The 12,776-nt window shown below is 42.0% G+C and overlaps 1 protein-coding gene and 3 non-coding genes across 5 annotated transcripts in view; all 4 read right to left on the bottom strand.

Annotated features, from left to right (window-relative positions):
• LOC115595931 (proton myo-inositol cotransporter) overlaps nucleotides 1–8,605 on the bottom strand; it is a 72,501-nt gene extending 63,896 nt beyond the window's left edge. The window contains exons 1-2 of one of the 2 annotated variants that reach the window (XM_030440779.1): nucleotides 8,537–8,605; nucleotides 4,577–5,541 (exon numbers count right to left, since the gene is read on the bottom strand). In XM_030440779.1, the coding sequence (XP_030296639.1) occupies nucleotides 4,577–5,156 (580 nt within the window). In that variant the 5' untranslated portion in view covers nucleotides 5,157–5,541; nucleotides 8,537–8,605. Of the gene's footprint in view, nucleotides 1–4,576; nucleotides 5,554–8,536 lie in introns of those variants that run through there. The other variant, XM_030440780.1, reaches the window with a different exon arrangement.
• On the bottom strand, nucleotides 8,275–8,346 carry trnaq-cug (transfer RNA glutamine (anticodon CUG)). Its single transcript has one exon. It is a non-coding gene; the product is annotated as a tRNA-Gln (tRNA).
• Nucleotides 8,606–11,103: 2,498 nt separating the features above from the next.
• On the bottom strand, nucleotides 11,104–11,186 carry trnal-cag (transfer RNA leucine (anticodon CAG)). The gene has a single exon. It is a non-coding gene; the product is annotated as a tRNA-Leu (tRNA).
• Nucleotides 11,187–12,512: 1,326 nt separating this feature from the next.
• On the bottom strand, nucleotides 12,513–12,584 carry trnaq-cug (transfer RNA glutamine (anticodon CUG)). Its single transcript has one exon. It is a non-coding gene; the product is annotated as a tRNA-Gln (tRNA).
• Nucleotides 12,585–12,776: the final 192 nt, after the last annotated feature.

Here is a 12,776-nt window from a genome sequence, read left to right as displayed (position 1 = left end):
CCACGATGACCTTTCTGGCGAGTTCAGTTCAGACATGCAAAGTCTTTTCCTGAGAACCGGTGGTCATGTTAATGCGAGTGTGCAGGTGACAGGCGCGGTCGGAATAATTGCACGGTATGAAAAATGTTGCCATATTAGCGTCTCCATGGGTTAATTGGGATGCCAGAATGTGTTTCATTATCTCTCTGAGGCCAGCTCGAGCACATTTTGTTTAATGAAGACTGTATGGGAAAAGATTGTGACGGCAGAGGGGGGAGGGGGATACCTATAATGTAAGAGCTGAGATGACCGAGTGATTAGTTCCCATTAACAATCAGAGCCTGTGTTTGTGAAGCCGCTGCATTTTTAATCTTTGTTTCACATGTTCATTTGGGAAAACGTATTATTTGCTGACCTACTATTCTTTATAATTTCCACATTTCAAGTATTATTCATATTTTTTCCGCACAAATTTTAATTATTGGTGGTTGATGACTTTCCATTTTAAAAATCAAAATATTCAAAGTGACTGATTTCGGGAAACTTAGCAGTAGGAAAAAATGTCTGTTTATTTCCACCAGCAACAGGTATCTAACCCCACAAAGATGGCTAGGGCTTCAACTAACAATTATTTTCATCTGGTGATCATTTTTTCAATTGATTGATTAGTTGTTTGGTCTATAAAACGTCAGAAAATAGAGAAATATGGCGTAAAAGACATCTTCAAATGTCCTGTTTGGTCCACAACGGAAAGATATTCAGTCTTCTGACATAGGGGAGTACAGAAACCAGAAAATATTCACATTGAGGAAACTAAGAACTGTTCACCCTGCTGCCGTCTGGCAAAAGATACAGGAGTATCCAGATACAGTATACCAACAGACTACAGAGCAGCTTCACTCCTTACGCTGCTCTCCACCGTAACTGTTTTTCTTCTGTAGCAAGTATATTTTTGTCCAGCACTGCTTTGGGTAATTATTAAATGTTGGCATGCAACAGGTGGACCCATAAAATCCCACAACGCATCTTATCTTAGCTTGACTCTTATCCCACAGTTTGTAACACAGGCTTTTTGATGCGATATTGTCCTCTTCAAAGCCCAAGATAATGCCGATGACATTAATGTATTTTTCTTTATACAGCCACAACAGACATTATTCAACAGTTTCACATGCTGAGCAGCTCTCCCAAGTAGACAAGCAGACTGGTCCTGATTAAAGTTTCGTGGCGGCTGAGCAGAATGAAACATGGGACAGATTCTTTTACGTTCACTTTTGTGTATTTAGCTTTTAGAAAAGTGGTATAATTAGACAGCACCACCGGTCTAATTTACTATGATGACGACTCAAAGCGACGCGTCCCATTATAGGTTATATTCATGCTAAAAAAAAAAATTGCAGTAATTTGTTGTGACTAACTGAACCCTCTCTATTCCAGGAGTCAAGCTTGCTTTTGTCAAATTCCCCGTAATTACTCTAATTGATTTTCGCAGAGAATACAGTTAATCACAATACAAGGTGAAATGAGAGAAAAGGGTACAGCCATAATAGTCGTCTTTAAACAGCTAGCCTTCGCTGCTGTTTTTAGCATCAGGAAAAGCTAAATGCAAGATTTTGTAAGTGACCCTTCACAAGCCTTGTCAAATCTAGGCCAGCGTTTTCCGCAGACTGCTCTATAATCCATCACAGGAAACATGAAGCTTTAATTTAGTTTTTCCGTCAACATTGAGCCAAAGAGCGTTTTTTTGTTTTTGTTCTGTTTTTTTATGTCTGCGCTTCCTGTCAATCACCTGATCCCGGGTAGGAAAAGAGAGAGGAGCTCCTAAAAACGGTAACAAACTTCACTGTCACGTCACAGCTTTCTTACGTTTGATCTCTTTGAAAGCTAAGAGTAAAAATCCACCATGCAATTAGCAGTCCTGGTGTTTTCCTTACATCATTATCGCCTGCCTCTACCAGCCATTCATCCAGCAGCGATGCCCTCACACCTCCCCATCTCGTGGAAAATCAGCCAAGAAACATTCATGATGCACATTCCTAGATAATTACATGTTAATCATGCCGAGGTTGATTTCTACATCACACAAAGAAAAAACTAATTACAGCCATTTATCTGAAGAAACTGCACTAAAGGGGTCTGACGGCAAATAAAGGGATTTGTCTCGGAGAAGATTTAACACAGAGCTCTTCGCTGCGGTCAGAGATGTTTATTGAAGAATTAAGCCTCCTCTCCCGTCCCAGTGGTTGACTAAGGAGTGATAATGGTCTGTGATTCCTCCGTGTATCGCCATAAAGGGGGGGGGGGCTTAGTGCTCTCAAAGGAGGCGGGTGCCATCAGCGCTCAGCCTGGAAAGCCGTGTTTAAACAGCCCTCTCCACAGAGGATGTGACTCATGAGTAACGGCAGCCACTATTAATAATTTGGGGCACATTGACTTGTGATCAAAAGGCGCATTGCATGTGAAAAGGAAGCAGAGCATGAAAAATATACACGTAGGGGAAGGAAGTGGTAGAAAGGGAATGTGGAAAAGGGGGTTAGAGAGCAGGGACAGGCCAGCCAATCAGATAAATGCGACTCTGACATCAGTGAGGGCGACCTTATTGACTCCGAGAGGTCCCCTCTGTGCTTTGCGGGCTCATCTCGGCTTCCTCTCGGGGCGCGCTGTGACGACATCCGCCTCTTCTTAAGAGTTCCCCCTCATCACTCGATGGTGCCCGACCGAATGTAATAATCATCCTAATGATGATAATAGCAAAGACAGCGAGTTGTCTCGCAGCCAGTGGCGTGCAGCCCGAACAAGCAGAGGGCCGCGCCGTGTAATTAGAAGCTGTGACTAATTGCAAATGTGAGGCCTGAGGCAGAGAGGGGGAGAAAACCAAAGACACTTGGTTTGTGTGTGTGTGTGTGTGGGTGTGTGTGTGTCTCTAGGGGTCTTTAAGACCTCAAGATGCACTTAAGCTGATTCTGACCTCTGACCTCTGTGATGGAAAGACCAAGTGCAGGGAAAATGTTAACGCAGAAATCAATAAAGCATCACCTTAACATCAGTGCTGCCGCTGGGGGCAGATTATTTGACTGGCTTCCAGTTAAGGTTCACTTTGTCTTCACCTCTGTGACAGCTTTAAAGCAGGAATATGTCACTTTTTTATGTGATCCTCGAGAAATATAGCTGATTGTTGATTCCCATTCATCAAATGCTGACACTGCGGGTTGACGTTGGACCTGAAGCGTTCAAAGGGGCTCTGTGTAACAATTCCTAGCAATAAAAGCCTCTGTAACTATCTATTTTTTAAAATACGCATCAAATAGCTCTTTATTCCAATATTAATCACTGTCATAGAGTGTTTGGTCATAAACCCGTGCCTCTCCTGCTCATGCAGTAAAAGAGAAAAGAAATTTCCTGGCCTCCCTGCCCGCTTTATCCAATCAGGACAGATAACGTGTTCATGCGGTGACGTAAAAAGGAGGGATGGGAACCTAACTGCAAAACAGACAGGAAGTTACTTACAACAAGCTTATACCAGCATTAACTTGTATCACTTTTGTACTAGTCATATGTGAGCGGATTGTATCATGGCGTGAAAACTTGGATCGGATTTTCGACGATGATGTTACTTTAAGCACTCTTTCCTAAAGCCCACCTCCGACGTCCGCAAATGTCTTGTTTCTTCCACAATCCAAATAGTTTACTGAGACATGAGATGCCTGGCTGCACTACGCAATGTAGTTTAGATTTAAAATTGTGTCGGGTGCTCTTGGAAAATGCGAAAAGAATACTTCAGATTGCAAAGGAGACCGAGCTACTCCATATATTTATATTTTTGAAAAATGTTCTTGTAGCTGGAGAGCTTCTGATTTTTTAAATATTCAGTTCTCAAATATTGAGTTTACCGTCATCAGGAGTAAGGAAACCAGAAAATATGCTTTAAAAGCTGGAATTAAATATTTTCTGATATTCTTTTTTGAAGGTAAAACTGGTCAGAGTTGGCCACCTGTTGAATTTATTCTTGAAACAAACAGGGGGCAGCACATCACCAGAGTTACTGAAGCTAAAAGCTGCAAACTGTGGCTGCCGTTAGCTAGTTAGCTCAGTTAGCTCAGTTAGCTGTGCATCTAACGGTTCAGACTGAGGGCATCACAACATCAAAACTGTTGGTCCTTCATTTGCTGATGATGATTTAGGTTCACTTTTTTCTTACACTACGATTTTTATATAATACACCTTTTAAAAAAATGTAATCAAAACCTGATTGATCGATGGAGGATCAAACTAGCGGGCCAGTTGGCTAACTTAAAAGTTAAACACTAATAAATGAATCTTTGCAGCTGTGATGTGATGTAGTTGTATCCAGTCTGTAGGAACTGTAGGATAGTGTCTCCTGTGGCTCTGGAGCTCTTCAAAGTCTTAAAACTAATCGATTCGATAGCTCTATGTGTGATTGCCTCTGATTTTTGTTTTGCTTTCAGGAAGATTAAAAAACCTTATCTAAAGAGTTTAAAGTGCATTTAAAGCTGAAATAAAGTGAGTGAAACGCTCAAACAAGTGTGTAGCTGGATGTCAGACAGGAGGGACAGAGGGCATGGTGAACACGTCTTACCAAGCCCCACTCCGACGATGAGCCTCCCCGTCAGGAGCACCTCCTTGCCCGGGGCGGTGCTCAGCACGATCCCGCCGACGGTGAAGAAGAAGCTGGCCAGCAGTATGCACACCCTGCGCCCGAAGAGCCCGTTGAGGAAGCCGCCCAGCAGGGCGGACAGGGCGGCCGCGGCCACAGTACTTGATATGAGCACCTCCTGCCACAGGGCGCTCAGGTCCAGCTCCCTCTTCAGCAGGAGCATCGCCCCGGAGATCACCCCGGTGTCGTAGCCGAACAGGAAGCCCCCCAGGGCGGAGAAGGCGGCCAGGACGTAGACGAAACCGGGCGTGACATCCTGCTGAAACTGCTTGCGGGCAGCCCTCTCCAGGTCCCCCGTGGAGGAGGGGGGCGCTGCTGGGGCACCGGCGCTGGAGGAGGCGGCGGCGGTGGAGGCGGAGGCGCCCTGGCTGCTGATGCTGGCGCTGGAGGGAGCCTTGATGAGACTCCGCTCTCCTCCGTCGTTCACTTTCTTCCACCGCTCGCCCATCAGGTTGCTCATACTACGGAGGTTGTAGTCATGGTCGACCTGCTTTCGCGACATATGGCAAACACAGCACAGGACAGGGCTGCTGAGTTGTATTTAAAAAAAATAAATAAACAGAAAGAAAACAAAAAACACACTCTCACACACTCAACTCAGTGACCCCCCCTCCCTCAGCTTGGAGCCGCGGTGAGCGTCCACAACCTCTCCCAGAAGAAACAGCACGCTGCCTGGCCGCTGGGTGAAGTTGTTCTCCAGCCTGGTGCGCGTCAGCGTCTCACATCCCTGTGGTCCTGATGGGAGAGTTGGAGGAGAGTGGGGAGGAAAGGTGAGGTAGGAGGAGTGTAGTGGGGCGGCTCGTCACCACCAGCGTCGGCATGACGCAATTGTTTGGGAAAGGCGACGCTGGAGTGAGGATTTAGTCTGCCACAGCTCACTGGGAACACTGAGGAAGAAGATCAATAAAAATCACTGTTGACATTTCATGAGCCCGCGCTTACTGTCCGCTGATAATGTCGCATAAAGATTTCTGTGTTTGGGTTCATGTCAAATCAAAGTTCGTAACAAAGTCTTGTTAAAGCATTAATGATTACATCCTTGTAAATGTAGGTTCATAAAACCCTCATCTGAGACTACAGTGTGTCTGTATAAACAGATACTTAATAATGAAACACACTTCAATTAGGCTTGTTTCACCTGTTACAGTACAACAGGTTGCCTGTGGCATCACAGGAAGTGGCTGCCCCCTGCAGGACTGGCTCTGCTATTACACGCCCAGGTTCCTGTAGAGTAAACAAACAAACTTTTTCCTTTGCGGGCCCCCAAAACTTAATGGTAGGCCATGTGCCACAAGCAACACTTATCTTAAAGCTATTAAATTATTATTCAGAGGTCCAGTGTGTTAGGAGGATCTATTGGTGCTAATTGACAAAAAGAATTATGATCGTATCATCACCTGAAACTAATGATCACGTTTTTGAGATTGAGCAGTTTACCTACACAAGGGGTCGACCGTTTTGCATCGCCATGTTTCTACAGTAGCCAAGAGTGGTCAAGCCAAGCACTGGTCCGGAAGAGGGCCTTTCAAGGGGTATTTTTATCACAGGGTGATAAATTCCTGCCTTGCGAAGATTACGAATAAATTATCCAAAAGATCTAACTTCTTTTTTTTTTTCTTTTTTTTTCTTTAACCATGAACAGTGATTTATACTGGGGTTTTTATTATTATTATTATTATTGTTATTATTATTATTATTGTTATTTTTATATTATTGGCCTGTGTGCCAAAGTTTGGGTGGCCCTGCTGTAAAACAATTTGTTGAGACAATGCACACACGAAGTAAGGGGACGTCACGCCCCCTGATGGTCGTACTGGAGGTCTACATTTGTTGTGCTCGATAGCAATTCTAAACATGTGGGTGATATCAAAAGAACTGAATAGACATAGTATATATCAGTCATTTTTAAATTTCAAATAATGTCCACTGTCTTTTTGTATGCTGGAGGTTCAGTGGGTGACCTTAAAGGAGTTAAGCCGAAATAGCCTGACAGACATTACTCTAGTTGTTTACATAATTTATTCTGTATCATACTCAGTGTTGGGGCTGCAAAAGTATTGCATTACAGCAATGTATTACTTTAAGCAGTAGCAGGGTAATATAACGTGTTTCTAATAGGTTTTGCATCGTTAAATCTAGTTCAAAGCAGCTTGAAAAAAGTCTTAACAATGCTCAAACGTCTGAATATCTGCTCTCATCTAAACTCAATCCTAACACCAAACTCTCTGTTTGAATCTGAAGACTGATCAAAAATGTCTTCCTTGAAAACCTTCTCTCGTGTTCTCATGTTCATGATCTCCACGCATTGATCCATAATCATTATCTGCTTTCTTTCTTATTGATCAAGCATAAAACCCAGAAAAAGTCATCCGAGTGTGCGTGCTGCATGGTTGCAGCCTGGGGGGGGGGGGCTGACGTGATTCTAAATTCATTCATGTGTGGAGTAGGATCAATATGTGGACAGTGGTGTCACACGAAATGGAGAATGAGTTCAGCCTGCTAATGGCTCATGATTGAGCCCATTAGAGCGGCAGGGCAATAATGGGACGCGGTTCCAGCACACAGTAGTGCATATGGTTTCATGGTCTAAAACCTATGATGTCACTTCTCGGGAAAATTAACCCTGTGCCTCCAGATTAGTGATTATCTTTCATTAATTTGGTGAGCACATTTTATGCTGAGGAGAAAACATTTATTTTGCCTGGCTGGTTTCTCAGCAGTGTTGCTGCGCTTTCACCAAAACAGTTGGCTTGGACTTGGCTTTGGGACTTGAAGGTCGCCTATTCAAATCCTACCCGGACCAAAAAAGAACAACAATGCTGGTTCACATCCTGGGCATTGCTGAGGTGCCCTTGAGCTAAAGGTACCGACCCCTAACACTGCTTGTTGGGCGCCGTGGCATGTGTGGCAGCCCCTTCACTCATCTCCTCTACACTGCATGTGTGTATTTGTGTGTGCGCACCTGTGTGTAATGTGGGTGAAAAAAAAGAATTTCCCAATTTGGGATTAAAATAGTATATAAAATTATTGAGCATATAAACCATCTTCTTAAGGCACAACAAACATTTTCATTCATTGAAGACAAACTCACAGTAAAAAAGTCTTCCGTACACGAACTGGTCTCTTCCGAGTACGTGTTCATTAACTAAATGGTTTTCAGGTTTTAAGTCTGAGACATTCCCAGGCACAATGAATGAAGCTACATTGTTAGCAGCTGGTGTGCCTCCAGACTACATTGCAGAACAAGGTCCTTCCATAATGGAAAAAGTTACTGTCAGAAGTGGGATTCGAACCCACGCCAGCGGCTTGGACCGCTCGGCCATCCTGACTGATAGCAATACGGTACTCGCCTCGAATCTTTTAGCTCCCATACGTACAGTCCAACACGTCGTTGGGAATGAGAACGTGTTGTACAGTCACAGTCATTTCTACAAGAATTAGTAGGAAAGCGATATTACAGCGATCTTTAAGATAAAAAAAAAAGGTATATGGAATATATCCTACCACGTTATTGTAGTTCTTTAATGATACGCTTCTGGTTGTCGATAATGATTCCATTTTATTGTTCAAGCACTGACAATCTGCTACAATATGTTGCTGTTAAGAAGGAATCCAAAACCAGGTCCTACCGAGATTTGAACTCGGATCGCTGGATTCAGAGTCCAGAGTGCTAACCATTACACCATAGAACCGCCGTGTTCATCGTCAGATCTGTGTGCGTCACATTACAAAATATCACATCGCCATGCCTCATGTCTATATTGATATAAACAGCATGCTTCTTGTGCGCTTTTTACGCCGCTCAAAGCGGTTGAAAAAAAAAAATACAAACTCGGATCGGTGACTCCAGAGAGTTAGGTGATTTCCCCGCAGTCTACGCACCGTTTCAGTTGTCCCTTGTGGTTGCTGCCTTCCTGGTTTGTGAACGCAGCGCGGCTCGTTTGTGTCTGCTGGAACGGGGCCGCTTTGAAATTTGCCTCAAGTTTGTTTGTCTACCGTTTTCTCCCTCGGCTGCCATTTGTCTCTAAGAAATAGGGAGTGCTGATCAGACGATTGTGAGCCCCCTCCTTTTAAAAAACACAAGTAGGCTATACATTTGTATCTATTTTCTCACGAGTTCAACCTGACAGATGAACAGCTCTTCTGGGTGCTGGAGTTGATTATTAACTGTAGCCTCCCTTGTCTGCCATTTGTGTTTCAGAGAGAGGAAAGAAAACGACACGAAGAAGAAACAAGAAGAAGACATTATTCTTTTCAATGACCTACTATTAACTATTATTATTATTCTGATCAACTCTTAATTACACTTCGGCAATTATTCCTCCTTACATATTGCTTCCCTCTCAAAGGAAAGAGGCTTCTTATCCATTTTTTCACGTGTGTTCAACGCTAGTAAAGTACCTTATATGTTTTTAAATGGAGGTGATATATGACACGTTTTCTAACTTTTCCTTACTCTGTACATTTGAAAACTTTTGGACTTTACAGTTAGAATACATTCTCTCTTCAACTAATGAGAAAACACTCTCGGCTCAAGAGCTCCATCTGGTGGAGCAACTAAGCCTCTGAGGTTCCTTCTACCAATCATACATGTATCGGTTTTTTTTCCAATTATTATGTTATTGCTATTGCGCAGTACACATGTACATAACAAAACACTCACGGTAAAAATACTAACGTACTCGTTTGTTCAGCCGCTGGTTGAATTTCTGTGTACATGACTGCTAAATAGCTTGTTATGGGAGGTTTTACGTCTGAAGGATTGCCAAGCATCATGAATAAAACTTCACAGCTTGCAGCTGATGCGCCTTTGCACCAAGTCGTAGGGAAACGTTTTGCTGTCAGAAGTGGGATTCGAACCGACGCCTCCAGCCGCCGGAGCGACCGTCCATCGTGGCTCATACATTCGCCCACCAATCGCCTTCGCCCACCTCCAACATTTGACCAATCACGACGGAGAAATGTTGGACGGAGCCGAGCGAAATCCGAGCGAAGCCGAGAGGATTTGCGGTAACCTTCGTCGCTTTCGAAGCGGAGTGACAACAGAAGTCGGACAACAAGTGAAATGGCGAGTATTAACACATTTATCACACTGCTGTATACATTAAAACTTTACATAGAAAAGTTATTTCATCTGTTGTGTTTAATTATATGACTGATATTTTGCTTTTTGTCGCGTCTGCTGACATTCATGTTACCTATGAATGTTAGCTTTGCTAGCTTGAATTTGCCTCTTAAGCCAATTCACAAGACTCATTCTAGAGTTTTACATGTGATAAACGCTCGTTTTCATCGCTGGAGATATACTTTAACTGTGTCCATTTAGTGTTACACAATCAAAGTCAAACATTGTTTGTCAAGGAAAGTTCACTGTGAGGGTGGGGGTGGGGGGTCCTAACGTTAGTGGTATCCTGAACTCACAGTGTCGTGCGATTTTTAACACTTCTGAGAAGCTGACTCGTTAAAACTTCATTCTGTTTTAATAAGATTATTCAAACTGTAAAGGCAATCACTTTCTAATTCATTATATTTCCCGCAACATACTATAAGAATACATATTTATAATATAAATCAGGTTAATTCTACAGCTAAGTTACAAACACAGATGCAATCAGAGCCTAGTTGGCTTTGGTTGTCATGGTCTAGCGTTCATGTTCCAGTATTCACGTTGTTTTTTGATTCATTTAAAAAAAACTTTCATGCATTTATGTGACCAAAGGCAACATCTTCCAAGTCCCACAAGGCGATGGCGGACTCCGAGTGGATGACCCGCCTGAGGAAGTTTGCCAGCACTGGCGTCTGGCCTGCAGATGAAGGAAACAGGCCAGCTCCCAGGAAAAAGAAGTGGTATGCCCTCTATCAGATGGTGTGAGTATATTCACTGTATACAGTATATTGTATTCTGCCTTAGACCGCTCGGCCATCCTGACTGCTTCTGTTAAAGAACTCACCTCAAACGAACCGGCCCAATACAGCTTGTCTTATGAGCACCCACAATAATTAGTGGGAAGGAATAGTATGGCAATGCATTAGATAAAAATAAAAACAATATTAAAGGTATATTCAATATATTAAACAATGTTATTGATAACAGTTACAGAAAAGATATAAAACATAATTACTTTATTCAAATGATTATCAACTATAACAATCTTTGCAGAGTTACATTACTACGTACATGATTTAATGAACATGTAAACCATCTTCTTAAGGCACAACAAACATTTTCATTAATTGAAGACAAACTCACAGTAAAAAGTCTTCCGTACACGAACTGGTCTCTTCCGCCCTCTGGAAGATTTTCTGAGTATGTGTTCATTAACTAAATGGTTTTCAGGTTTTATGTCTGAGACATTCCCAGGCACAATGAATGCAGTTGCGTTGGTAGCAGCTGGTGTGCCTCCTGACTGCATGGCAGAACAAGGTCCTTCCATAACGGAAAAAGTTACTGTCAGAAGTGGGATTCGAACCCACGCCTCCAGAGGAGACTGCGACCTGAACGCAGCGCCTTAGACCGCTCGGCCATCCTGACTGATAGCAATACAGTACTTGCCTTGAATGCTATATTAGTAAGAAAGCGATATTACGGCGATCTTTAAGATAACAAAGGTATATGGAATATATCCTACCATGTTATTGTAGTACTATAATGATATGCTTCTGGTTGCGATTATGATTCCATTTTATTGTTTAATCTGCTACAATATGTTGTTGTAAAGAAAGAATCCAAAACCAGGTCCTACAGAGTCCAGAGTGCTAACCATTACACCATGGATAAAGCTGTTTTAATATTTAATCGAACCACACTCCTATCTGTAATTGGATTTTAGATAGTCATAATAGCATTTCTCCTAGTCAAAATTGTATTCTTACTAGTCAGAATGGTAATTAAAGATATCCACAATAACGTTCTTACTAGTAGAAATGTTATTTTAAGATATCTACAACTTTGATTGTACTAGTCAAAACTGAATTTAAGATATAAATAAAAATAAAAAGTATAAGTGGCCGTTTTAACATTTAATAGCTAGACTGGATATGTATTGCAGATATCTGTAATTCAATTCTTCTTAGTCAAAAAGAACATTTCAGATATCCACAATGGCATTCTTCCTATCCACAATTGTCATTTCAGCTATCCACAATGACATTCTTCATAGGACAAATGACATCGCTTTTGCCATTCATGTGTATTGGGCTTTCAATTTCAGATATCCACAATTACATTCTGGATATCTGCAATTGAATTCTTACTAGGAAAAACTGCCATTTCAGATATCTTCAATCCAATTGTTGCTAGTCATAATTTTCATTTCAGATATCCAAAATGAATAACTATGTAATTTTAAATATCCAAAAATACATTGTGACTAGTCAAAATGTCATTACGGATATCCACAATTCGTATTATGCCTAGTAAAAATTCAATTGTGGACATCTGTATATATATTGTGGATGTCCATAATGACATTTTTACTAGCCACAATGTATTTTTGGGTATTCAAAATTACATTCTGGATATCTGGAATAGTTTTTCATTTTGGATATTGCAAATATTGCTGTAAACAGCTTGAACGCAGCGCCTTAGACCGCTCGGCCATCCTGACTGATTCGGTGTATGAAACCTCATTGGATCAGCCTGCGATCACTCAAATTAATCCCACGACGATGTTATTTTGGGATATATCGTGTTTTTTTGCAGTAGACACACACTCGTTTCGCAGGAAATGTGGCTTCTTTCAGGCGATAGTATGGAAACAAAGCAGTTAAAATGACTAAGCAAGCTCATCGTACTTAGTTAACACTTCGGGAGAGTGAAATCACGCTGGTGTATGTTGGAGTTGAACAGCACAAAATCAGGTCCTACCGAGATTTGAACTCGGATCGCTGGATTCAGAGTCCAGAGTGCTAACCATTACACCATAGAACCACATCAACACCAGTCACACGTCTGCGAAAACTGACGTCATTTCAGAACGCTGTGATTACTTATTTGGTGACGTACTAATATAGACAGCATGTAACCATAGATCCAACACATGCTTTGCTTTCTTACACTGTAATTGTAGTTATGTACTGTATTAAACACAGTAACAGTACTGTGTATGGTTTTACAGTAGAA

The sequence above is a fragment of the Sparus aurata genome, chromosome 14 (assembly GCF_900880675.1).
Source record: "Sparus aurata chromosome 14, fSpaAur1.1, whole genome shotgun sequence".
NCBI classification, from domain to species: domain Eukaryota; kingdom Metazoa; phylum Chordata; class Actinopteri; order Spariformes; family Sparidae; genus Sparus; species Sparus aurata.
Note: the sequence above shows the minus strand (reverse complement) of the source record. Positions and strands in the feature narration are given on the sequence as shown.